The sequence below is a fragment of the Pongo pygmaeus genome, chromosome 1, assembly GCF_028885625.2.
Source record: "Pongo pygmaeus isolate AG05252 chromosome 1, NHGRI_mPonPyg2-v2.0_pri, whole genome shotgun sequence".
NCBI lineage: Eukaryota > Metazoa > Chordata > Mammalia > Primates > Hominidae > Pongo > Pongo pygmaeus.
The window spans coordinates 188,243,193-188,270,443 of record NC_072373.2 but is presented as its reverse complement, the minus strand read 5'-3'; the positions used below and the strand labels follow the sequence as shown (position 1 = coordinate 188,270,443).

Below are 27,251 nucleotides of genomic sequence, written 5' to 3'. Positions count from 1 at the left end.
GAAGGATTTTTTTTTTTTTTTTTTTTTTTTTTGAGATGGAGTCTTGCCTGTTGTCCAGGCCGGAGTACAGTGGTGTGATCTCGGCTCACTACAACCTCTGCCTCCTGAGTTCCAGTGATTCTCCTGCCTCAGCCTCTCTAGTAGCTTGGATTACAAGCACACACCACTACACCCAGCTAATTTTTGTATTTTTGGTAAAGACAGGGTTTTGTCATGTTGTTCAGGCTGGTCTTGAACTGCTGGCCTCAAATGATTCACCTATCTCGGCCTCCCAAAGTGCTGGGATTATAGGCATGAGCCACTGTGCCTGGCCCACTGAAAGCTTGTTTTTTTGTTTGTTTGTTTGAAATAGAATCTTGCTCTGTCGCCCAGGTTGGAGTGCAGTGGCATGATCTCAGCTCACTGCAACTTCTGCCTCCCAGGTTCAAGCAGTTCTCTGCCTCAGCCTCCCAAGTAGCTGGGATTACAGGCACATGCCACCATACCGGCTAATTTTTGTATTTTTAGTAGAGATGGGGTTTCACCATCTTGGCCAGGCTAGTCTTGAACTCCTGACCTCGTGATCCACCCACCTTGGCCTCCCAAAGTGCTGGGATTATAGGCGTGAGCTACTGTGCCTGGCCTCCACTGAAAGCTTTTGACCAGAGAAATGATATGATCTGCCTAATGGGTCACGGAGTCATTCTGGCTACCATGTTGAGAATAGACTAGAGGCACCAAGGGCAGAAGTAGAGAGGTTGCTTAGGAGGTTATTGCTACAATTCAGGTGAGAAGAGATTGTTGGGCTAGAATGATTTCAAGGGAGAAGGTGAAAAGTGACTGGGTTTGGGCATATTTTGAAGACAAAGTGGTCAGGATTTGACTACTGGATCAGATATTGGGTGTTCAGGAAAGACTAGTCAAGGAGGACTTCAAAGTTTTTGGCCTGAGCAGCTGGAAAGATAAAATATGTTATTTGCTGATATGTAAAGGAAGACAGGTATAAGTTTGGGCAGGTGATGAATATCAGAACTCAATGTGAGCTGCACATTAAACATCCAAGGGGATATGTCAGGTAGCCATTTATGGAAAGATTGGGATTCAGGAGAAAGGCTTGGCCTGGAGATGTCAAAGTAGGAGCACCTTTACACACCTGTCAAGGGAGTGACTATAGATAGAGGAGGGTTCAGAGATTGAGCTCCAGTGCTTAGTGGGCAGAGTGTGTAGGAGAAACTAGCAAAGAATCCTGAGTAAAAGAAAAATGAAACCCAGGAGAGTGGGTGTCCTGTAAGCCAAGTGGAGAAAGTCGTTCAAGAAGGAAGATGTGATCAGATCATGTCAAATGTTGCTGGTAGGCCGGGCACAAGTGACTCTTGCCTGTAATCCCAGCATTTTGGGAGGCCGAGGTGGGCGAATCACTTGAGGTCAGGAGTTCGAGACCAGCCTGGCCAACATGGTGAAATCCCATCTCTACTAAAAATAAAAAAATTTAGCCGGGCATGGTGGTGCGCGCCCATAATCCCAGCTACTCTGGAGGCTGAGGTGGGAGAATCGCTAGAACCTGGGAGGCAGAGGTTGCAGTGAGCAGAGATCATGCCACTGCACTCAAGCCTGGGTGACAGAGCGAGACTCCATCTAAAAAAAAAAAAAAATGTTGCTGGTAGATGAAGTCGGATGAGGAATGATAATTGATTTAGCAATGTGCGTGTAGCATTAGCAACCCCAAAAGGGCAGTTTCAGGTAAGTGGTAGAAAAGAGTGAATATAAACAGTCTAAGAGTTTTTTGTAAAGGGAAGGTGAAAAACAGGATGATAGCCCAAAGGAAGACAGGATTGAGAGAATTTTCTTTTCTTTTCTTTTCTTTTCTTTTTTTTTTTTTTTGAGACAGAATATCACTCAGTCATCCAGGCTGGAATGCAGTGGTGCGATCTCGGCTCACTGCAACCTCTGCCTCCTGGGTTCAAGTGATTCTCCTGCCTCAGCCTCCCGAGTAGCTGGGACTACAGGCACATGCCACCACACTCGGCTAATTTCTGTATTTCTAGTAGAGATGGGGTTTTACCATGAACTCCTGAACTCAAGTGATTTGCCCACCTCAGCCTCCCAAAGTGCTGGGATTACAGGCGTGAGCCACCGTGCCCAGCTGAGAGGCTTTTCATAAAGAAGGGATAAATAACGGTATGTTTGTATGCTGTTGTGAATGATCTAATACAGCAGGAGAAATTGGTGATGTAGGAGAGACAGGCAAATGGCAGGAGCAGTGCTTTAAGTGCACTGCTGAGAAGGGTTGGGATCTACTGTGTATTTGGAGGGGTTGGTCTTAAGCTAGGAGGAAGGACAGTTCAGCCGTTATAAGAACAGAAAAGGTAATCTATATGTCACAGGTGCAGGTGGGTGGGTAGATGTGATAGTGGGAACTTATAGAGAAGGTCTTTTCTGATTGCTTCAGTTTTTCACATTGAGATAGGAAGAATGAGAAGATGGGACAAAGTAATAAAAGTGTAAGATAAGAAAAGAAAGTGTGAAATAGTGTTGAGGTTGAGTGAAGGGACTAGAGAAATATAATGATTGCCAGACATTAAGGGTGCCCTTGAGACAAGTCAGCAGGTTTGTGTATTTTCTCTAGGTATGTTTCATTACAAAGGAGGAACACGAATTAAAGGGTTGGATTGGTCTGGCCAGAGTTGTGGTTTACCTAAACAATGAGTGGGTGCAAGGATTTGAGGGTATATGCAGGAAGTGATCATGGTGCTTGACTACGGAGTTTGAATAGGATAAGAAGGGAAGTTGAGGATATGAATGGAGGGACAGTGAAAAGATGGTGGTACCCGTGGATGGTAGCTTCTTGTGGGGTCAATGCATAGCTGAGTCAAGGTATAGTACTAGAAGAAGCAAGCTGGAAAGATAGGAGGAGTGGTTGGAGATTAGAATAAGGATGCTTGCACAAAGTCTAGAATGTAACCAGGAGTGGTAGCTGAGGTGGGATGGTGGAGAAGATCCTTGGAGAAAAGGAGGTCAAGACATTGAGAGTCCTTGGCATTGAAAGGATTCTTCACAGGGACGTGGAAATCACCAATATTTCTGACAGTGTGAGAGTAAGGAGCTAAAGCTTCAAGAACAGAGGGAGTGACCTGGGCTCTGTAGACGACTTGCACAAGAAGGGGTGATGTGTTGTGTGGCCTGATGAGATTCAGGCTGGATATTTTAGGGAGGAGAGAAGGAAGAATAGTCTTCTAATTGCAATCAGGAGTGAGGAGGATATCTAGGCCCAGTAATCTGTGGCGAGAGAGGAGAAAACAGCCACAACTTAGAGGGCTGTTGGGGAAGCGGTGTCATTGGCGAGAGACAGGGTGCAGCTGGACTCAGAAAAAGAAGGAAAGTGAAGGGAAGGCACACGGAAAAGTTTGAGGATAAGGGAATTTTCTGTCCATTGAGTTTCAGAGGGCAGAGTGGAGATGGGAAGAGGTGGAGGGTGGAATGAGAAAAGGCAGTGTCAGAGCCATATGGGGTATAGAGTCCAGGGAAATGATGTGACATCAGAGACTGAGACTTGGGTGACTGATATGAACAGAGCAGAAGGACTTGCTGAGCTTTGTCTTCGTAGCTGAAGAAAGATCATGTTGTGAGATGGCGAGGGAGTTGAGGGAGGAAGATTTGCCAGGTTCTGGGGCCCTTCCATTTTATAGAAGAGGAGACAGACCCAGAGACTTTTGTGTCTTGCCAAGCTAAGTGAGAACAGCTAAATAAATCAGGTCTCTGACTTGAAGGCCGATACTGTATCCACTTTGCCAAATTCCCTTTCATCTCGTGTTGTTTCAACTTCTTGAAGGGCCTTTCCAAGGAGTTACTTTAGCCTTGAGACATTCTTGAACTCAGTGCCTATAAGATGCAATGTCTTACTATTGATTTGTTTGAGAGGTAGAGATTATGAATTTATTAGTTTTCCACATTTCTTCAGAGCTTAGAGGCACGAGGTGCCAACATTTCCTTTCTGGAACTTTCCTTGATTTTTCTCTCTCCCCAGGCAGAGATAATCATCCTAACTGCTCCCTCCTCCTTTGCTCTCCCTGGACCCTGATGTAGGTCTGTTGGAGCACTTAGCACATTGTGTTACAGTCAGTCTCCTCTCCCTCCCCCTGCTCAACAAGACCCAGGTGCTCTACACAGAACATTAACAGCATTAATAACAACTGTGTGTTGTCTGTCTTCTTAAATTCCAGGGATATTGTTTGTTTTACTCACACCTGTCAACTCCCATGCCCAGCCCTTAAGAAGACAGTGCTTGTTCCTTCCCTGTCAGTCCCTTTGGCTTTTACCATTTGATTGCACCAGGGCCCGGCTTCTGACTACCAGCACCTGCACCTGTTAGGGGGCTTTGTCTGGTACAGGATCCCACGTTGCCCACACATGTATGGCAAGCCAGAAGGGTCAGGAAATTAACACCATGCCCCTGGAGCAGCCTTAACCAAAAACTGAGTTGATGTATAAACACTTGAAATTGGCTGGGCATAGTGGCTCATACCCTGAGAGGTAGACATTATGAGTTTATGAAATCCCAGCACTTTGGGAGGCTGAGGCAGACAGATCACCTGAGCTCAGAAGTTCGACACCAGGCTGGGCCAGCACTTTGGGAGGCTGGGCAATATGGTGAAAACCCATCTCTACAAAAAATACAAAAATTAGCCAGGCATGGTGGCTCGTGCCTGTAGTCCCAGCTACTCAGGAAGCTGAGGCAGGAGAATCACTTAAGCCCGGGAGGCAGGGGTTGCAGTGAGCCGAGATTGCGCCATTGCACTCCAGCCTGGGTGACAGAGCAAGACCCTGTCTCAAAACAAAAACTTGAAATTGTCAACTCCCTGGCCTCTCAGGTGGAATAACTGAAGTGCATGTACTAAGCCATTTCCTAGAGTTCCTCAGCAGGATTCAGCTCTGGTTGCTGAGAGGTGGTAACTCCCTTGATAAAGTATGTTTTGTTTGCCTCATTCCCTTCTCTATGCCCCTCCCAACATTTCCTGAAATTACTATCCAAATAGACTACTTGCACTTAAATCCTTGTCTGAGTGAGCTTCTACAGAAACCAAACTAACACTAGGCTTGGCCCAAAGTAGGTGCTAAATAAATATTCCCTGAATGAATATGTGAAACAATCAATGTGTTTCATGAGTGAGAAAAATGAATATTTAAGTTGTGTGTCTTTCTCTGTGAGGAGACTATAATCTCCTGGTAGGCAGAGACCGTCTAGTTCAACTTTGTATTCCTGCTTAGTAGTGTGTCTGAGTCATGCCAACCAGTTCAATAAATGTTGAATTGAATTAAATCACCTCAAAATCACAGTTGGTGGAAAGAGAAGATGGCCACATAAATGTCTGTGGGTTTTAGTGAGGTGGAGGTGAGATTTCTTTGGGCATTGTCACAAAGAACTTTAAAAGGAAAGGAGAGGGGTGCGGCATCTACTTGTTAAGAATAAAAATAACTGTTTTACGAGAAAATGCTGTGGGTGGAGTAGGAAGAAATAAGGGGAAAGGTGGAAACTGATGGAGGTGTGCCAAATCATGTTTGGATGACACATCTTCCTCATAACACAAGATAATGTGAAGTGCTAAGTGGATTATCCACTTTTATTTATTTATTTATTTTTGAGACAAAGTCTCACTCTTGTCCCCCAGGCTGGAGTGCAGTGGCGGGATCTCGGCTCACTGCAACCTCTGCCTCCCGGGTTCAAGCAATTCTCCTGCCTCAGCCTCCTGAGTAGCTGGGATTACAGGCGCCTGCCACCACGCCCAGCTAAATTTGGTATTTTAAGTAGAGACAGGGTTTCACCATGTTAGCCAGGCTGGTCTCGATCTCCTGATCTCAGGTGATCTGCCTGCCTCGGCCTTCCAAAGTGCTGGGATTACAGGCGTGAGCCACTGCGCCTGGCCTATTCACGTTATTTATATGGTTGATTCCTTTCTGGTAACTTTCAGAGTTTCACTGCCAGCCACTGTTACATGATCCTGCCCAAATATAATGGTTCTAAAAGCTACCATAAGTGAGGTCCTTGTTTGCTGTCATGCTTTAGTATCCTGCCATTTTCTTAATTTTTCTGCTTGTTTTCTACATGAAGGTTTTTTCTGGCATACCAGACATCGTTTAGTGTTGAAGCTTTCTTTAGTGAATCCAAGGATGCACATGTGTGCACACGTATGTGAGTGACATGCATGCACAGGTTGGAGGGTGATGACTCATTGTGTATCGGCTTTGTGTAAATGCAAAGACATTTATAGTCAAATCAATTCCAAGGATCTGTATTATAAGACACCTTTACTTTAAACGAGATAATGTGTGAAAGTTCTTAGCAAATACCCTAAAACACAATAGAGGCTCAATAAAAATCTTGACCGAATTCAAATCTGAACTACAAGACCTTTTATTATCCATGCCTCTGCTTCCCTCTATTGGTATGATGATTGAGAATGGTTAAGTTTTAGAACTCTGCTTTCCAATAAAGATTTATTTCTGAAGCTATTTCTCTTTATCAAAAAGTGCATTTCTTCGCTATTGCACATACAAATGCGTAAGTCTAGTTATGAAGTTTTTTTTTTTTTTGAGACGGAGTTTCGCTCTTGTTGCCCAGGCTGGAGTGCAATGACGCGATCTCAGCTCACTGCAGCCTCTGCCTCCTGGGTTCAAGTGATTCTCCTGCCTCAGCCTCCCAAGTAGCTGGGATTACAGGCGTGCACACCACCACGCCCAGCTAATTTTTGTATTTTTAGTAGAGACGGGGTTTCACCATGTTGGCCAGACTGGTCTTAAACTCCTGACCTCAGGGGATCCACCCGCCTTGGCCTCCTAAAGTGTTGGGATTACAGGCAAGAGCCACTGTGCCCAGCCTAGTTATGTAGAATTTAACCCAGTATATGGGTTAGAAAAAACAAACTCTGTTTTTTGGGAAAAGTTATCCTGGTTTTCTATCTTGTTTTTAATACATTAAAATATTTTCAAATATAAATAGAGAATTCAAAAGGAAATCAGAACACAATTACCCACAAAAGTAGATTATTCTTTTTTAGAACATAGAGAAAATATTGTTTTGGTTTCAAAAAGTTGGTTTTAACTGGGTTGGCAGTTGGTCACTGTCCTAACTTGTTTGAGGTTTGGTCTTTTTTCCACTAATATTTTATTGACCTATTTGGGGACAGAGTGGTTGTTTTAGTTTTTTTTTAAGTGGTTTGAGGCTAAACATGATAAATCTCAAGCGAAACCCATGAGTCTGGGAAACCCCAAAATATTCCAGAAACAACCCAGCTGCCTCTCCCTCTCCCCAAGTTAGGGTGATACCCAAGAGCACTAGGGTACTCAATCACATGAAATCTCTTCTTGGAGGAAATGAGCCTCTGATTGTTGAGGGTTTTCCTTCTGTTGACTGGCAACCAAGCAGAGTCCTGTCCTTCCTGATATCCTGCATCAGCTCTTCGTTCCCTTGACTTGAGGTCCGTAGATTGCAGTGGAAATGTTAACGATCCTGGGAGAGGTGATACATTAAGCTCCATCCTGTATTAAGTTTATTAGGTCCTTTCCTGAGAGGAGATGTTAATGGTGAGAGGGAGCGGAGATTATTTAAGTGGTTAAAGGTCTCAAAATTTACAGACAGGTTTGCCAAGGGCCAGCCTTAACCCAAATTGTCCTTGGCCATGGCTGTGTATAACTGTTGCTCCCACTGAAGCCACCATGAGCAGCTGCTGCTTGTCTACTACTACTAGAAATATGATGGCAGTGGCAATGGGAAAGAGCAAGGGGGGCATGTGAAGTTGCCCATGGCAAGAATGTCAGAGCTAGCACCGGGCACGGTGGCTCACGCCTGTAATCCCAGCACTTTGGGAGGCTGAGGCGGGCGGATCACCTGAGGTCAAGAGACCATCCTGGCCAACATGATGAAACCGTGTCTCTACTAAAAATGCAAAAAAATTAGCTGGGCATGGTGGCAGGTGCCTGTAATCCTAGCTACTTGGGAGGCTGAGGCGGGAGAATCACTTGAACCTGAGAGGTAGAGGTTGCAGTGAGCCGAGAACACGCCATTGCACTCTAGCCTGGGTGACAAGAGTGAAACTCCGTCTCAAAAAAAAAAAAAAAAAAAAAAAAGGAATGTCAGAGCTGTGTCAAGGGGCAAAGATTGTGATTAGTTTTGCAACTGCATCCCTAAACCTGTCATGTCCCTCTCTGCACAGGGCTGGATAGCCAGCATGCACAAGACCTGTCTAACTGCTTAGTAGAGCCTTTTGGGCTACACTTTAACCCATTCCATTCTTCATTTATTAAAGGCTTCAGTTGGAATGAGCCAGGCCCAAAGATTTACCTTTGGAGAAGAGAGATGAAGTCCTGGTAAGACTTCCTAGGTCTATGTGAATCTGCTCGTTGAGGCTGAGTTGTCTCTGTCCACTTGTGGTGGTATTTCCAGAAATGATTGAATTATTTTCTTCCCATTTAGAAGTTTAACTGTTTGTCTGTGGTCTCATGTTGGGATTTGAAAGCCAGACGTTTTTGCTGCTTCTCGTTTCTCTAGGTCATGTTTCTGTTGTAAAGCCGTTTTTCTTGTGAGGTGGTAAAAATCTCCATAAATTGTCCTACTTTGCTTAGTAGAATGTCTGTGTAGTAATAATGCCAGTGCCTTACATATGTATAGCATTTTATAGTTTTAAAAGCATTTTCACATATATTATCTCACTGTGTAATGTTGTCCTGGGTGTTCTGTATTTACTATCTTAAGCAACTTGAATATTTTTCTTTTTTCTCCAACCATTTTTGAGGCTACTACACATGGTTTACTTTTACCTTTCACATTATTTCCCCCAAGGGCTGTAAGTGTCAGAGGAATTTTTCAAAGAACAGTAAAAGCATCTATAAGTGATACTGTTTTCTGATGGCAAAGTGAAGATAACTTGGATGCTCTTTATAAATCATCCCTGAGAATTAGGTTCCAGTTCCTTGGATTCACACAATCAACGGAAGTACAAAAAATAGTTTATTGTAATGATTGTTCCTACCCCTCCCCTTTTTAAGCAGTGAAATATCTCCTAGAATGGGAGAAAGTGTGCAATTCAGAGCCATGTAGTAGTTTTGTGGGTGTTTTGTTTTTCATCTTTGTGCCTAGAGCTTTTATATTGATATTATTCATCACCTGGTGGAGAAATTGTAACTTCATTAGTACCCTTTTCCCCCTAGAATTATGTGGTTATACAGTATAATATCACTTACAAAATAGAAGGTGCTTTGGGTTAAAGCCTATAAAATGTCTCTGTAGATTGTGTTTTAAAGGTTTTTTTTGCCCGGGCACAGTGGCTTATGCCTGTAATCGCAGCACTTTGGGAGGCCAAGGCAGGAGGATCACTTGAGACCAGGAGTTTGAGACCAGCCTAGGCAACATGGCAAGACTACATCTCCCCACATTTTTTTTTTTTAATTGGCCAGGCATGGTGGTGCACACTTGTAGTCCCAACTACTTGGAAGGCTGAGGTGGGAGGATCGCTTGAGCCTAGGAGTTAGAGGTTGTGGTGATCTGTGATCACACCACTGTACTCCATCCTGAGCAATAGCAAGATCCTGTGTCTAAAAAATAAAATAAAATAATACAATATATTCTTTAGAGCATTTTAGAGATTCCTTCAAGGTTAATTAGAGCAGACCAAGTATAATTCCTTGTACTAGCTTCTCATTGCCCTACTCATGCCATATCCTGTCTGCATCATTCCATCACCAGATTCTGGGTGCACCATGGAGACCTAGGTAATGACATAGAGTAATACCAGCCATAGGACGTCAGGACTAGGAGGGACCAAGCAAGTTGCTGTGAACCCCTCTTACTCTTGCATGCTCTCTTATACCATCCTTGAGTAATGAGCCATGGCTGTTACATCCTAAGGGAATGGAAAAGTATCCATTTTGTTGAGCCCAAATCCATCTCCCTATAGCATCTATTCAATTCAACAAACACTGAGTGCCTACCATGCAGCAGGCACTATTCTAGGTGCTGAGGATACTTCAGTGAACAGACAGACAAAATAATGCTCTTATGGATATCTCTGTCTCCTGGAGTTGTAGAAGACAAGCCAAATAATTCTTCTGCACCGAAGCCCTTCAGAAACTTGAAGACTGTGCTCCTGTTCCTCTGAGTCTTCACTTCAAGCTAATATTCCTGCTTAACCCAGTGGAATACAGCATCACGTCCTCTTGCAAAGTGGATTGGTTGTCTTTGGATGCATTCTAGTTTTCTTTGATATTGAATTGAACTAATTTTTAGTAGACTGACTTTTCAGAAAGTTTTTTGTTGTAAAGGTAATAAGTACTTGGAGAAATTTTGGAAAATACAGACAAGTATAAAATATAAAGAAGAAATTACTTGTAATTCCATTACCCACTGTTAAAATGTTGGTATATTTCCTTCTAGCTGTTCCCAACTTGTATCTGTTTATATAGTTGAGATCATAATGCATTATTTATAATTTTATATCCTGTTTTTTTCACTTAACATTGACATTTGTGCATTATGTTGATAAAATCATTTAAATGGTTGCATAGCTCGGCGCAGTGGCTCACGCCTGTAATGCCAACACTTAGGAAGGCCGAGGTGAGTGAACTGCTTGAGCTCAGGAGTGTGAGATCAGCCTGGGCAACATGGCGAAACCCCATCTCTACAAAAAACACAAAAATTAGCTGGGCATGGTGGTGCACGCCTGTAGTTCCAGCTACTGGGGAATCGGAAGTGGGAGGATTACTTGAGCCTGGGAGGCAGAGGTCGCAGTGAGCCAAGATGACGCCACTGCACTCTAACCTGGGTGACAGAGTAAGACCCTGTCTTTAAAAAAAAAAGGGCTATATAATGTTCCAATCAGATATAAAAGAGTGGTAGGGATTCCTGAAATGGGCTAAACTATTTCCTTTTCATTAAGCCTTCCGCCTCCTAAGCCACTACACTTTGAGTCATACTTGTCCTATGGGAAGGAAGGTGACTGTATATCTACTGTGGATTCTTTTAACCTAGATTATTCTTGATATGCTTTCTTTCTGGTCATTCCTTTGTGTTTCCTCATGATCATGCTCTGCCTGTTTGTTTGGCGTATAGGGTTGCCTGTAGAGTTTCCTTGTACACCAGGATGTCCAGGGGGCCAATTTTGAGGCTCTGTTCCTACTAGGTTCAGTCTTGAAGAGTCTGTTGGAACCATTTCTTCTGGTGGACTAAATGATAGCAGGCAGAGCACTCACTGTTGTCCTTGAATTGCAGGCCTCCAGCTAAACCAGAAGGCCCTCACCACCTTCCCGGATGTGGTGCTTGTACGGGTACCCACACCCTCAGTGCAGTCAGACAGTGACATCACTGTCCTGCGACACCTGGAGAAGCTGGGCTGCCGGTTGGTCAATCGCCCACAGAGCATCTTAAATTGCATCAACAAATTCTGGACGTTCCAAGAACTGGCTGGACATGGGGTCCCCATGCCAGACACCTTCTCCTATGGTGAGTCAGCTTGAAATATCTTCCCAAATCATGTGCATCTCTGTATTCTTTCCCTAGAAACCTTCTAGTATCTTTGTTGCTTTTGAATGTGAGTCTGTTGATTGAACATCTTGGCCTATCTGAAATCTTTATCCTGGCCTGTCTATCTGAAAATGCCTTGGCGTCTTCCCTTCTGTAAGTCATTCATTAAATACATATCTGTTACACATATGCTAGGCAGCATGCTAGGCACTGGGCTACAGCATTAAGCAAGAGGCTCCTGCCCTCAAGGCATTCCTGGTTCATCAGAGGCAGAGGACAAGTAAACAGGCAATTTCAGAGCAATGTAAAACGTGCCATAATAAGAATAAGTGCAGAGCGGTGCAGGAGTATATAGGAGAACTCCCCAGTGCAGTTTAGACGTTGAGGAAGTCTTCCTAAAAGAGCTAACATAGAGCTAAGCTGAAGTTATCTAGCTAAGCAAAGGGAGATGGTGGAAGGGGGTTAATGTAACGAGAGAGCAGAATATAGAAAGACCTAGAGGGGAGAGACACCCTGACCTGTTGGTGGTATTCTGAGTAGTTTGTAGAATGCTAAGAGAGCTATAGCTGAAATATAAGGCTGAGAAGAAAAGAGGGCACTATATACAGCAGGTGAAGGAGATGAGGGTTAATCCTGAGACTAACAGGAAGTTATGGGAGGGCTTTAATCAGGGAGGTGGGCTGATAAGAGTTATAGTTCAGATGATCACTTTGGCTATACTGTGGAGAAGGAATTGGACAGGGGCAAAGTGGAGACAGGACAAGTAATGGTAGGTTTTTAAAATAATCCAAGTGAGCAACGATCGTCTAAACTAACAGTGGGAATGAAGATGTGTGAACAGATTCAGGAATTGTGAAGGTTGTAAAAATAATAGGACATGATGATTGGTTTATATGAAGAGTTTGGAGAGAAATCAAGAGTGACTGGTTTCTGATTTGAGCAACCAGATGTGAAAGCAAACATTCGCTAAGACTAGAAATGTGGGAGGAGAGAAGCTGATTTGTGGGTAGGGGGTGAAGGATTATAGGGGAGAGATGATTTCAGTTTGGGACATGATCTGTTTGAGGTATCTGTAGTACATGCAAGTAAAAATATTTAGTAGGCAGCAGATAAATGAATCTGGAGCTTCTGAATGAAGTGCAGACTAGGGAAGTGGAGCTGGAAACCTTCATTATGTGAGGTGAAGTCCCAGGAATGGATGAGAGTACTCAGGGGAGAGTATGTAGGAAGAGAAGAGGGCTGATCTGTTCACCTAAAATGGTTAAAATGGTATATTTTATGTATATTTTAACACCAACATTTTTTTAAAAGAGGGAATCCTTTCGGGCAGTGGTCCCCAAGCTTTTTGGCACCAGGGACCAGTTTCATGGAAGATGATTTTTCCACAGATCGGGGGTGGGGTGGGGGAGGATGGTTTCAGGACGAAACTGTTCCACCTCAGATCATCAGGCATTAGTTAGATTCTCATAAGGGGTGTGCAACCTAGATCCCCCCGCATGTGCAGTTCATAATAGGGTTCGAGCTCCTATGAGAATCTAATGCTGCCGCTGATCTGACAGGAAGTGGAGCTCAGGCGGTAATGCTTGCTCACCTGCTGCTCACCTCCTGATATGCTGCCCGGTTCCTAACAGGCCACAGTCTGGTATTAGGGTTGGGGACTCCTGCTTTAGGGAATGGGTACAGGAAGAGGAATCTATAAAAGAAACTAATCACTTGAGCCCAGGAGTTCAAAGCTGCTTTGAACTATGATCATGCCATTGCCAGCCTGGATGACAGAATGAGACTCCACGTCTAAAAAAGGAAGGAGGGAGGGAGGGCGGGCAACTTGAGAGGTGAGAAAAGAAAGAATAGAGATCAGAGAAGCCCAATGGAGAGAGCATTCCAAGATGGATGGTATAATCAAAAGCATTGTGTGATTCCAAAAGGACAAGTAACATAATGTGACTTGTCAACATTGATGTGTGTGCTGGGTTCAGCAAAGGGGAGTTTAATGAATACAGCTTCAGTTTACTGCTGGAGAGAGGGATGAGGAAATAAATGGGAAGTTAGGAAATGGAAACAGTGGCTTTCTATAACTCTTTCAGTGGCTCAATGGTAGGGATACAAAGTTATAGTTAAGGGATGATGCAGGGTCAAAGAACAGGGACTCTCATTTTCTTAAGATGGAAGATAATTGAGCATGTTTAAAATGCCCATGAAACTAGGAATTGGGAGGTTGAAGATATGGTAGAGAGGGTGCAAAATCCCTGGGGAGTTGAGAAAGGGAGTCTAAAGCACAGTGGGCCAGGGATGGATTAGGAGGACCTCTCTTACTGCGTCGTAAAGAAAGGAAGAAAGGATGGCTAGAGAGAACGTAAGCTTATCAGCGGGATGGTGGGAAGCTGGGAGTTCCCTTCTTACAAAACATCCTCTTCATGAAGATGCCTTCACGGCCTCATTTTCTTTTTTAAAAATCATTAGCACTCTTGTGAACTAGACAGGTCTTGTTAGTATTCTAGAGGTTTTTGCTTTGCCTGTGGTAGGCAGAATAATGCCACTCCCCCACCCTGAGATACCCATGTCCTAATCCCTAGCACCTGTGATTATGTTAGGTTATGTGGCAAAAGGGAATTAAGGCAGCAGATGGAGTTGGTTGCTAGGCAGATGACCTTAAGATACAGAAATTATTCTAAATTATCCAGGAGGGCCCAATGTTGTATGTGTCCTTAAAAGTGGAAGAGGAAACCAGAAGAGTCAGAGGGAGATGTGACCGAGGAGGAAGATCAGAGTGATGCCATGTGAGGACTCTACCTGCTGTTGCTGGCTTTGGACATGGAAGAGGGCCATGAGCCGAGGAATGTGGGTAGCCTCTAGAACCTGAAAAATGCAAGGAAATAGATTTTTCTCAACAGCCACCAGAAAGGAATCCACCTGGCTAACTTTTTTTTTTTTTTTCGAGACAGGGTTCTGCCCTGTTGCCCAGGGTGTACTGCAGTGGCATGATTCTGGCTCACTGCAGCCTCGACCTCCTGGGCTCAACTGATCCTCTCACCTTAGCCTCCCAAGTAGCTGGGACCACAGACGTGTACCACCACACCCAGCTAATTTTTGTATTTTTTGTAGAGATGGGGTTTCACTATGTTGCCCAGGCTGATCTCAAACTCCTGAGCTCAGGCAGACCACCCACCTCGGCCCCCACGAAGTGCTGGGATTCCAGGCATGAGCCACCACACCTGGTCTTGGCTAACATTTTTTTTTTTTTAGCCCAGTGAGACCTGTGTTGGACTTCTAACTACAGAACTATATGACACTAGATTTGTGTTGTTTGAACCACCAAGTTTTAATTTGTTACAGCAACAAGAGAAAACTAGTGTCCCACTGTACCTACAAAACACATCTATCTAGCACATTTTTGAGAACTAGGAAGTAAACGAAAAGAACCTCTAAGCAGCCCAAATATGTGTCACAAACTCCAACAAGCATTGAACCTCCCTCTTTTACTTAATGAATGGGAAGGCCCTCCAGACTTATCTGGAACCTAGTTTCCCCTGTGCTAGAAAAATCTTCTCACAAGTTGCATTGTCCTCTCTAAGCCCACAGCAAAGAGAAGCAGGAAAAGAGGCTTATTTCTGCCCTATACTGACAGCAGTGAGAAATATTAGTTGACATCTGACAGCAAGGAATGTGACAAACCACTAAAAAACCAGGTTCCCAAACTAGAAAGTGCACTAGTTTGGTGCCATTGAATAGAGGGCAGATGTAGTCCCCTGGGGCATTACGGTGCAGTCATTAATGTTCATGACATGGACTCTAAGTTATCAAGAAAAGATTATGTTTGATATAGTATATATAGGAACTCAGGTTCATAAAACAATTTAGAAAAATTTTCATGCACATCATTGTTCATATTTTTTTAAATTAAGGCTTATAGGAGTATGGTGGAGCCAGTTCAGGCTTTAGAGTCATACCTTAATTTTGGGTGAGACAAATCCCCAGGCTTGATTTCTTTGAGTGTTGGTTTTCTATTGCTCCATAACAAACTTCTAAAAACTGAGCAGCTTCAAATGATACCCATTGATTACCTCGTAGTTTCTGTAGGTCAGAAGTCTCACAGCATAGCTGGGTTCTCTGGTTAGGTCTCCTTAGGCTGAAATCACGGTGTCAGCTGGGATTGTGGTCTTACCTGAAGTTTGGGGTCTTCTTCCAAGCTGCCTGATTGTTGACGTTCAGTTTCTTGTAGTTGTGGGACTGAGTCCCTCACTTCTTTGCTAGCCATCAACTGGGGACATTCTCCGCTAGAGGCTGTCCTCCGCTCCCTGCCACATGGCCTTCTCCACAACATGGCAGTTTACTCCTTCAAGGCCAGCAGAAGAGTCTCTCTGATGTTTCATCATTTTTTTTTAGAGACTCATCTGATTAGGTCAGGCTCACCAAGGATCATCTCCCTTTCAGTTAACTAAAAGTCAAAATCACAGGAATGATATCCCAACATATTCACGGGTCCCTTCCACACTTAGAAGAGGGGATTATACAAGGTGCGTACACCAGGGGGTAGATATCTTGGGGTTCCACCTACCACAGCCATTGTAAAGGGAAAGGTATCTACCTATATGATTGTTATAAGGATTGTGAAGCCTTTACCACACAGAAGGTACCTGCTAAATGTTGGTTTCCTTACCTCTCTGCTCTCACCCTTTACCTTGCAGGTACATAATGTGTGTCTGTTGAATCAATTGGGTTTGAATGGCCTTAACCAGAGAGAGATGAGGCCTCACAAGAATTCCTGCAGACGGGCAGGACTGGGGTGGCCACTGCCTGACCATCAGCCTTTACCTTCACTGACTTTCACCTTTTCTTGGCAGGTGGGCATGAAGACTTTTCAAAAATGATTGATGAAGCTGAGCCCCTGGGCTACCCAGTCGTGGTGAAGAGCACACGAGGCCACCGGGGTCAGTGGCACCTCTCCAGGGCTTCCTGGGTAATCAGCCCACTAGGGCTGCTGCTCTGCCTGGACAAGACACTCCTCAAGTGCTGCTTAGAAAAATGGAGCTCCCCTTTGAGGAGCTTGCAGGGTTTCTTCCTCTTTGTCCTCTGTTCTTGCTTTTGTCAGATCATGCTCACCTCTTCCTTGAACTATTGCAATTGACTCCTGACTTAATGCTGATCTGTTTCCCTAACTCCACTGCCAGTGCCTCTTCTGTTCTTTTTTTGAAGTAATTTCTCTGAAACATAGATCTATTCTTGTCACGCTGTCGCCGAAAAACCCTCCCAAGACCCTGTGCTGCCTATTGGACAGAGTCCGTATTTCTCATCATGAAACTGAAGGCCCTGTACAAACAGCCTCAGCCTTCCCTTGTAGCCATCTCTGGCTACATGAACCTTTCGTAATCCATTCCAGACTACTTCTCATTCACCAAGTAAACCATGCATTTTCCCCTCTTTAAGCGTCTGCTCTTTTCCCTTTGCTGAGAATGCCATCTTTCTCTGTTCACTTGGTCAACTTCTTCTGCTCATCCTTTAAGGCCAGCTCCTGATGTCATTTCTTTTCTACACACATTCCCTGATCTCCCTCCCTGTCTTCCAGACAAAATTAATTGCTCTTCCCTTTTTGTTTCCACAGCATTTGGTATGTGCCTCTAGCAGAGTGCTATACTTTGTAATAGTTACAGGTTTATATGCCTGCTTCCTTTACTAGACTGCGAGCTGCTCAGTGGTGGGGACCAGATCCTGAGCATCTGTCTCTGTAAGGCTTACTGCAGTGCTCAGTGCATCGTTGGGACTCAGTAGGGACATCAGCAACAGAAAGGAGTCTTCCTGCAGTATATGAGCAGGTGCCTCATTGGGATACCCAGGTGGCATGCTTAAACGCTCTGGGCATCTGGAGTGAGGGAAGGTGACCCTAAACAGATACGTAGTGAGCAACTACTATGGTGTAGGGACTATGCAATAGAAATGAACTAGACAGCACTCCATCCTGGGCGACAGAGCGAGACCATGTCTGAAACAACAACAACAACAACAACAACAAAACTAGACCCAGTCACTGATCTCAAGGAGCTCAAATGTGTAGACACAGTTGGATTGCAGGGTGATCACTGATGTAGCAAGTATGCCCAGGGGTCTGTTTGAGCCTACGGCGGGGGGGTTACAATTCTGCTGTGAAGTCTTCACTGGAAGAAAAGGAGACTTCAGTGGAAGTGTAGAATTTGAATTGGCAGAAGTGAGTGAGCAACACACAGAAGCAGGGGTAGGCAGTGCAACCTGTGAGCATAGATGAGTCGTGTTGAGGAGCAGAGAAAGGAGCCTGGGTGGCAAAGCGGGACTCTTAGTGCGATGCAGATGTGCTACTGAGCTCAATTTCAACCAGCCTTTCAAGTAGTCATTTTTATTGTGGTAAAATACACATAACATAAAATTCAAATATTTATTGAGTGTCTACAAAATGCCAGGCACTATTCCAGGCTTTGAGGATACAGATAAAAACAAAAGTTCCTGCTCTCGAGTAGCTTACATTGTAGAAAGGTAAGACAGCAAACAGAAATTAAATATAATACATAATGTTTTGGAAATTTAAAAAAATGGAAATACAATTCACATAAAAAATTTACTAGTGCAAAGTGTAAAATTCACTGGATTTTAGTGTACTCACTGTGTTTTACAACTATTACCACTACTTAATTTCAGAACATTTCCATCACCCCCAAAAGAAGTCTCATACCTAGTAGTAGTTAGTCCCGATTGCCTCTCCCTCAGTCCCTGGCAACCACTGACCTATTATTAATAATACTTTCTGTTACTATAGATTTGTCTGTTTTGGCTATTTTATATGAATGGATTTATACAGTATGTGGACTTTTGTGTCTGGCTTCTTTCACTTAGCATGATGTTTTCAAGGTTCATCCGTGTTGTAGCAAGTAACACTAGTTTATCCCTTTTTGTAACTTAATAATATGACTGTTGTATGGCTGTACCACATTTTACATTTCCACCAGCAATGTTTGAGGGTTCCAATTTCTCCATATCCTCACCATCACTTCTTATTTGTTATGTATGTATGTATGTATGTTTATTATAGCTATCTAGTGAGTGTGAAATGGTATCTCATTGTGGTTTCGATTTGCATTTACCCAAAGACTAATGATGTTGAACATCTTTTCATGTGCTTGTTGGCCATTTGTGTATCTTCTTTGGAGGAATGTTTTTACATATCCTTTGCTCACTTTTTAACTGGGTTTTTAATCTTTTTATTGTTGAGTTTGAAGGGTTCTTTTATAATGTAGATTCTTTTTTTTTTTTTTTTTTTTTTTTGAGATATGCTGTCGCTGGACTGCAGTGGTGCAGTCTTGTCTCACTGCAGCCTCTGCATCCTGGGCTCAAACAATCGGCCTGCCTCAGCCTCCCAAGTAGCTGGGACTACGGGTATGCGCCACCATGCCTGGCTGATTTTTGCATTTTTTATAGAGATGAGATTTTGTCATGTTGCCCAGGCTGGTCTCAAACTCCTGGACTCAAGCCATCCACCCACCTCGGCCTCCCAAAATGCTGGGACTACAGGCGTGAGCCACTGCGCCCAGCCATATAATGTAGATTCTAAATCCTTATTAGATATATAATAACATGTTTGAACATGTTTTTCCCATTCCCATAGGTTGTCTTTTCATTTCTTGATATAGTATCTTTGATGCACAAAAGTTTTTTATTTTGGTAAAGTCTAATTTGTCTATTTTTTTTTGTTTCCATATGCTTTTGATGTCATTTTGTGCTTGCCTAATCCAAAGCCACACAGATTTACATTTATGTTGCTTTCTAAAAGCTTCATAGTTTTAGCCCTTACCTTTGAGTCTTTGATCCATTTTGAGTTAATTTTTATGTACAGTATGAGGTAGGGGTTCAACTTTATTCTTTTGAATGTGGATATCCAGTTTTCCCATTACCATTTGTTGAAGAGTCTGTTTGTTCCTCCACTAAAAGCTGTTGGAACCCTTGTCAAAAATCAGTTCACCATGTGCATGAAGGTTTATTTCTGGGCTCTCAATTTTATTCTGTTGATATAGTTCTATCTTTATGCCAAGCCGCACTGTCTTGATTACTGTAACTTTATAGTAAGTTTTGAGATTGGACCCTTTTTCCCTCAAATGGGATTAACCATCCTTGTTATAATGGCTTCCTAGGGCTAGCATGAAGCATAAGTGAAATAATAAAAAATCAAAGTGCTTGGCACTTAGTATATGATTAACCAATCTGACTGCCTTTCTCTCCTTTTTTCCTTCTTGCCTTAAAATTGTACCTCCTTTATTAACTGCAGCCTGGCCCCCATATTAGAACTTCTGTACCCGAAACCAAGAAACCCAGTTCCTGTCTCTAGCCCCCATCTCTGCTGAAAATCCTACCTAATGTCCGGAGAACCCAGTGCATATACCTGAATCCCAGCCATCTGTTGCCAGAAGCCAGATCTCCAGATCTCCTGGCATCAGATGTGTATCTGCTTGCCCCACACTCATTGATTGAAGACAGGGAACACTGATGCTGCATCATCCACACTTGCTGGGGCCTCTCCATTTTCCTCTTATGACCCCTTGCTGGGCCCTATCCAGCTTCCCTGACAGTGACACTCACTTACCTGCACACTCTCCTGTCACCTGCCATGTGGACATCTTCAGATCACGTGGCCGAACTCCTCCAGCTGTGTCAGGTGTCTAGGGTCCAGTCATCTTGGGAATGATTGCATCCTGGTTATAACATGTTTTGGAATTTACTTTTCAGTTTTATATACCACTAGGGACTGGTTTCTTTGTTTGTTTGTTTGTTTTTGAGATGAAGTCTCGCTCTTGTTGCCCAGTCTGGAGTTCAATGGTGCGATCTTGGCTCACCACAACCTCTCTGCCTCCCGGGTTCAAGTGATTCTCCTGCCTCAGCCTCCTGAGTAGCTGAGATTATAGGCATGCACCACCATGCCCAGCTAATTTTGTATTTTTAGTAGAGATGGGGTTTCTCCATGTTGGTCAGGCTGGTCTTAAACTCCTGACCTGAGGTGATCTGCCCACCTCAGCCTCCCAAAGTGCTAGGATGTCAGGTGTGAGCCACTGCACCTGGCCTGGGACTGCTCTTTTTATTAGGACTTCAGAAGAGTTCCAGTCCTCGTAAGATGGTGACACAAAGCTTAGGAAAACCATCTCTTTGTTCCATATTTGCTGAAAAGAATGCTCAGACTGGGCATGCTCTTGTCAGATTTGCAGAGCAAACTTATCAGAACCCCTGCTCAGGTCTGTTAACTAATATATCAATGGAAAAGCCGATGTTGGCCGGGCATGGTGACTCACACCTATAATCCCAGCACTTTGGGAGGCTGAGGCAGGCAGATCACTTGAGGCCAGGAGTTCAAGACCAGCCTGGCCAACATGGTGAAACCCCATCTCTACTAAAAATACAAAAATTTGCTAGGCATGCATGCCTGTAATCCCAGCTACTCCAGAGGTTAAGGCAGGAGAATTGCTTGAACCCGGGAGGCGGAGGTTGCAGTGAGCCAAGATCGCGCCACTGCACTATAGCCTGGATAATAGAGTGAGACTCTGTCTCAAAAAAAAAAAAAAAAAAAAAAAGCTGATGCTAAATAATTACAAAAATGTAGGCAATTTGAACAGAAAATAAAGAATTTAGAATCAAGAAGGAATGCTTTCTGCAGAGATCAATAGAGGCATAGGCCATTCCTTTCAGAATTAAATGGATATAGCCAAATTATAACTTTGTCTAAAAGGAAGGATGCCTGTCAGTGCTTCCCTCCTTTGAGCTCCCACAGAATTATGCATAGACCTCTCTTGATGTTATATCACTCTGTGCTACCTTTTTTTGGGATCTCTCTCCATCCAGACTTGGAATTTCTTTAAATTATGTTCAATAAATTACGTTCTACAAACATTAATTGGCATCTGCCCTGTGCATCCAGCCCAGTGTTAGGTCTGAGGAATTTTTAAAAAATGAGTTAGATGTGGATCCTGCCTAATCAGCATCCTGGGGGTGATGGGAGATGCTAATTAACTGTTTTGGGGACTGAACTGATTAGATCCTTGGGATTCTATTTTGGCTCTTTCTCTGTGTTTCTGGAATAATCATTAAGTCATTTCAAAAAGAGTGATGGTGGAGGGAGAGGGTATCAGGACCTGAGGAAAGTTAAGGGAAAGTAAGTTTCTGTGGTCATTTGATAAGAAGCAAAAGTCTAGCAGAGAAATAGAAGGGACCAAAGTGAGGCAAGCTCAGAGAGAACTGATGACTTTATGGAAAAGGAGGCCAGATGGCAAGTACGGAGTGCAGAGGCTTCTGTAACCCCTTCTCTTGCTCTTTTTCTTCTTAAAGGAAAAGCTGTTTTTCTGGCAAGAGATAAACATCACCTCTCTGACATCTGCCATCTAATCCGCCACGATGTGCCCTACCTGTTCCAGAAGTACGTGAAGGAGTCCCATGGAAAGGACATCCGGGTGGTGGTGGTAGGGGGCCAGGTCATAGGCTCTATGCTTCGCTGCTCCACTGATGGACGGATGCAGAGCAACTGCTCTCTCGGTAAGGTATAAAAGCACAGGGTTTCATTAGGGTATTTGGACCCATTCAGCAAATGTATATCGATCCCTACTGTCTTGTCAGACCCTCTGCTAGACACCAGGATCTCACAGATGAGAATGAGGAACAAATTCTTTCCTATGGCAGCAAGCAATCCTGGAGGGGAGCGTACAAGTGTAAGCGCTGTGGCAGAGGTCAGGCAAGGAGTGTCAGGACATGGAGAACTGAATGCTGTCCTCTAGGTGTTAAGACTTAAAAATGGAGTGACATGAGGACTGACGTTGGAGAAAAACTCCCATCTGGGTAAAGGATGGAATGACGGCATAAGATGGGAGGCAGGGAGGTGAAATTTGAAGCTGTTGCAACAGCTCAGGCAAAAAAAATAATAAGGGTCTAAAGTGATGACGGGAGAAATATTATATTTTCCTTTTATATTTTAATGGAAATGTTTTCCTTTTTGTATGATGCTATTAGAAAGCTACAGTTTATGCTTTGGTCGAATGCATAAACCCATCCCATTAACCCATTGACAAAGTTTGTTTTCTGTTGTACCGAATGGAGATACTCCAAGAGGGATGTAAGTTCTTCTCCCCATCACAGAAAGCTATTGTCAATCTCATTGAATGAGTTTATATGTTGGTAATAGGAAAAAAAAAATCACAATCACTAGTTATTATTTCCTAAATCACCATATGAGTATACCAAGTCCAGTGACTAATAAAGAGGCTTAGACACTGTCTGGCACTTCTTTCATTGATAGTCATTGAGCATTTCCAGGAACAGATTATGTGATGGATGCCGGGAGTGTAGAGATGATGAGAGAGCCCTTGCCCTCGGGTAGCATGTGGTCCCATAAAGAAGACATGGGCCGGGTGTGGTGGCTTATACCTGTAATCCCAGCATTTTGGAAGGCCAAGGCAGGAGTATCACTTAAAGCCAGGAGTTTGAGACCAGCCTGGACAATAAAGTGAGACCCCATCTCTACAAATTTTTTTTTAAAAGTTAGCCAAGTGCGGTAGCACATGCCTGTAGTCCCAGCTGAACTCATGAAGCTGAGGTGGGAGGATCCTTTGAGCCCAGGAGTTTGAGGCTGCAGTGAGCTATGATTGTGCCGTAGCACTCCAGCCTGGGCAACAGAGTGAGACCCTATCTCTTAAAAAAATAATAATAATAATAATAATAATTATAAGATAATTGTGATAAAGTGGTGTGTTGGTGTCAAATGCTAGATTCAGGTTGACACTACTAAGTACCTTACATGTTATCTCATTTTCTTTTTTTTTTTGTTTGAGACAGTCTTGCTCTATTGCCCAGGCCAGAATGTAGTGGCATGATCCCAGCTCACTGCAACCTCCGCCTCCCAGGTTCAAGCAATTCTCATGTCTCAGCCACCCGAGTAATTGGGATTATAGGCATGTACCATCACACCTGGCTGATTTTTGTATTTTTATTTTATTTTATTTTATTTTATTTTATTTATTTATTTATTTATTTTTGAGACAGAGTCTCGCTCTGTCGCCCAGGCTGGAGTGCAGTGCCACAATCTCCGCTTATTGCAAGCTCTGCCTCCCGGGTTCATGCCATCCTCCTGCCTCAGCCTCCCGAGTAGCTAGGACTACAGGTGCACACCACCATGCCTGACTAATTTTTTGTATTTTTAGTAGAGATGGGGTTTCACCGTGTTAGCCAGGATGGTCTCGATCTCCTGACCTTGTGATCTGCCCGCCTCGGCCTCCCAAAGTGCTGGGATTACAGGTGTCAGCCACCACGCCCAGCCCATTTTTCTGATCATGCTTAGTGCCAAAGTGTTGAACCTTGTGTGTTATCATTTTGACTTTTTTAGTTACCTTACAAAATCCATTCATTAGTAACCACATGGCTTTATAATTTATCCATGTTGCTTTTCTTGGTGAGCTGTTTTAAAACTGTTTTATAGCCTTTTTTAGATACAGTGTCATAGGTGGGAAGGGACATTGTTAAGGTAAAGACACTAGTTATTCAACCTGAGAATACAATTCTTAAATCTTTCCAAGGAGACTAACTGGAGACAAATCTGAAGTCCTAGCTTTTTAGCAAAGTAAGGGGAATCGGTCTCTGTCCTTGGTACAGGATTTTGTCTCAGTCCTTTCCATATCTCTCTCTCTCTTTTTTTTTTTTGGTCCATTGAGGCATTTTATTTATAAATATTAATATCTATTACATCCCTAGAAAAATAATCCCAGGATTTTCCCACCTGTGTATTTTCATCTTACTTCTTCACAGGCCATGATGGCCATGATGCCAGCTGAGGTTGTCAGTACAGTGAAACCAAACTGATGGAATGGGAGCAGATTATTCTGCCATTTTTCTAGATCTTCGAATTGCACATCAGACTGGGGCTGTTCACTCCCCACTTGTTTAACCTGCCTGTGAGGTTCACAACAATTTTCCCAGCTCTGTGATCATCAGTGATTTCAGATTTGCCAACATAACTATGCTTTGTCATCAGTTAGAAACCAGATGATGACTTTGGAGCATGGCCTAATAAGAACCTGGCGTTTGCCTCTTTTTGGCTTTGGTGATGCTCTTGAGAGCATCAGCCAGGACATTGATGTGCACCATTCTGTCAGCACAGAAAGACGGAAGAAGGAGCCATCTCTCTTCTTAAAAATCAGTAAGTTGGCCAGGTGTGGTGGCTTACCCCTGTAATCCCAGCACTTTGGGAGGCCGAGATCACAAGGTCAAGAGATCAAGATCATCCTGGCCAAGGTGGTGAAACCCCGTCTCTACTAAAAATACACAAATTAGCTGGGCGTGGTGGCATGTGCCTGTATTCCTAGCTACTCGGGAGGCTGAGGCAGGAGAATCACTTGAACCCGGGAGGCAGAGGTTGCAGTGAGCCAAGATCGTGCCATTGCACTGCAGCCTGGACGACAGAGTGAGACTCTGTCTCAAATAAATAAATAAATAAGTTAATTTTATTTGTTCTAATCATGAGAAAAATACATTCTCAGTGTAGAAAATTCGGAAAATATGGCCGGGCGCAGTGGCTCACACCTGAAATCCCAGCACTTTGGTAGGCCAAGGCAGGTGGATCACCTGAGGTCAGGAGTTCGAAATTAGCCTGGCCAACATGGTGAAACCCGTGTCTACTAAAAATACAACAATTAGCTGGGTGTGGTGGCGGGCGCCTGTAGTCCCAGCTACTCGGGAGGCTGAGGCAGGAGGAGAATTGCTTGAACCCAGGAGGTGGAGGTTGCAGTGAGTCAAGAACACACCACTGCACTTCAGCCTGGGTGACAGAGTAAGACTCTCTCAAAAAAAAAAAAAGAAAAAGAAAAAAGAAAATTTGGAAAATACAGCAAAGTCAAGTGAAAAAGGTATTTATCATCTCCACCATTTAGAGACAACTACTGTTAATATTTTGGTGTCATTCTTTACAGTCTTTTCTTCTGAGAAATCTTTTTGCCTAGTTATGGTCATATTGTATAGTCTTTAATCCCCTGTTTTCCCATGTAATTACAAGCTCTCTGTGGGCATTATTATTTATTTTTGGAACAGGGTTTTACTCTGTCATACAGGCTGGCGTGGAGTGGCATGATCATGGCTCACTGCAGCCTCAAACTCCTGAGCTCTAGGGTTCCTCCCACCCCAGCCTCCCAAGTAGCTGGAACTGCAGCTGGGGTGGGAGGAACCCTACAGCGAGCCACCATACCCATCTAGTTTTATTTTTATTTTTTTGTAGAGATGGGGTCTCACTGTGTTGCCCAGGCTGGTCCAAACTCTTGGCCTCAAGCAATCCTCTCACGTCAGCCTCCCAAAGTGCTGGGATTACAGGCGTGAGTCACTGTACCCAGCTGGTATTATTATTAATGGCTGTAAAATACACTGTTTTTCTCTATTGTGAGAGATTTAGATTATAATTTTTCATTTCTTCATTCAATATTTATTGAATATTTATTAAGTGCCCATCATGTACCTGGCTCTATGATTTGTATTTTAAATAATACTGCCATCAACATCTTTGTGCATAAAGCTTTTTTTCCTCCATATATAAGATTATTTCCGTGGTAGTAGGATGGCTGAGTCAGAGGAAATCAGCATTTTTAAGACAAGACAAAAAATGGCCGTATTGTTTTCCCAAGGTGTACTGATTTCAGTCCAGACCTTTTGTGATTAATGATCGAGCCTCTTTTTCTGCCCCTCCTGGGCAGATCCCTGTCTCTTCTTTGAAGAGTCATCTGACTTCTCAGTTGTCACCTTTACATCACTGTGCTTTCCCCACAGGTGGCGTGGGCGTCAAGTGTCCGCTGACAGAACAAGGCAAGCAGTTGGCTATTCAGGTGTCCAACATCCTAGGCATGGACTTCTGTGGCATTGATCTCCTTATCATGGACGATGGCTCCTTTGTGGTGTGTGAGGCAAACGCTAATGTCGGCTTCCTAGCCTTCGACCAGGCATGCAACTTAGATGTGGGTGGGATCATTGCAGACTATACCATGTCCTTGCTGCCAAATAGGCAGACTGGAAAGATGGCTGTCCTCCCAGGACTGTCGAGTCCGAGGGAGAAGAACGAGCCGGATGGCTGTGCTTCAGCTCAGGGAGTTGCAGAGAGCGTCTATACCATCAACAGTGGGTCTACCTCTAGCGAAAGTGAGCCTGAACTGGGAGAGATCCGGGATTCCTCAGCAAGCACAATGGGGGCCCCACCCTCCATGCTGCCCGAACCTGGCTACAACATTAACAACAGGATTGCTTCTGAATTAAAACTTAAGTGAATTCCTGCTTTTTGGCAGCATTTAAACCAAATCCTACTGCTTCCCTAGTAGTTTTGAGTGAATAAAATCTGGACTAATGTGATTTCATTTGCACAGAAACTAGAAATCCCATCTGGGCACTCAGCATTTTTTCTAACGATGATTTAAGCAAATGGCCTAGCTTTGTGGTTTTTACAAAGACAAATATAAAAACACTCACCAAGAACAACGTCCCGACTGATCAATATGAGACTGATGTCTGCTGTGAGCACGTGGATATTACGGCTGACTCTAAGGCACTGACTCTGCTGTTGCTTCTGACTTTTAGCAGTAGAACCCATTAGCTCGAAATGGCTGTTGGAATTATGTACTCAAAAGCAACTACGGGATGGAAGCATGTGCAGACGAGGTGGAATGTGACTGCAGTAATAGGTTCTTCACTAAGTGTGTGTGTGATGCTTGGAAAATACACAGTTCAAACACTATTAGAGGATCAA

At 43.6% G+C, this 27,251-nt stretch overlaps 1 protein-coding gene across 1 annotated transcript in view; it reads left to right on the top strand.

Annotated features, from left to right (window-relative positions):
* RIMKLA (ribosomal modification protein rimK like family member A) overlaps positions 1 to 27,251 on the top strand; it is a 34,722-nt gene extending 7,471 nt beyond the window's left edge. The window contains exons 2-5 of the mRNA XM_054446875.2: positions 11,237 to 11,467; positions 16,330 to 16,416; positions 21,818 to 22,021; positions 26,285 to 27,251. Coding sequence (XP_054302850.1) covers positions 11,237 to 11,467; positions 16,330 to 16,416; positions 21,818 to 22,021; positions 26,285 to 26,775 — 1,013 coding nt within the window. The 3' untranslated portion in view covers positions 26,776 to 27,251. The remainder of the gene's footprint in view (positions 1 to 11,236; positions 11,468 to 16,329; positions 16,417 to 21,817; positions 22,022 to 26,284) is intronic.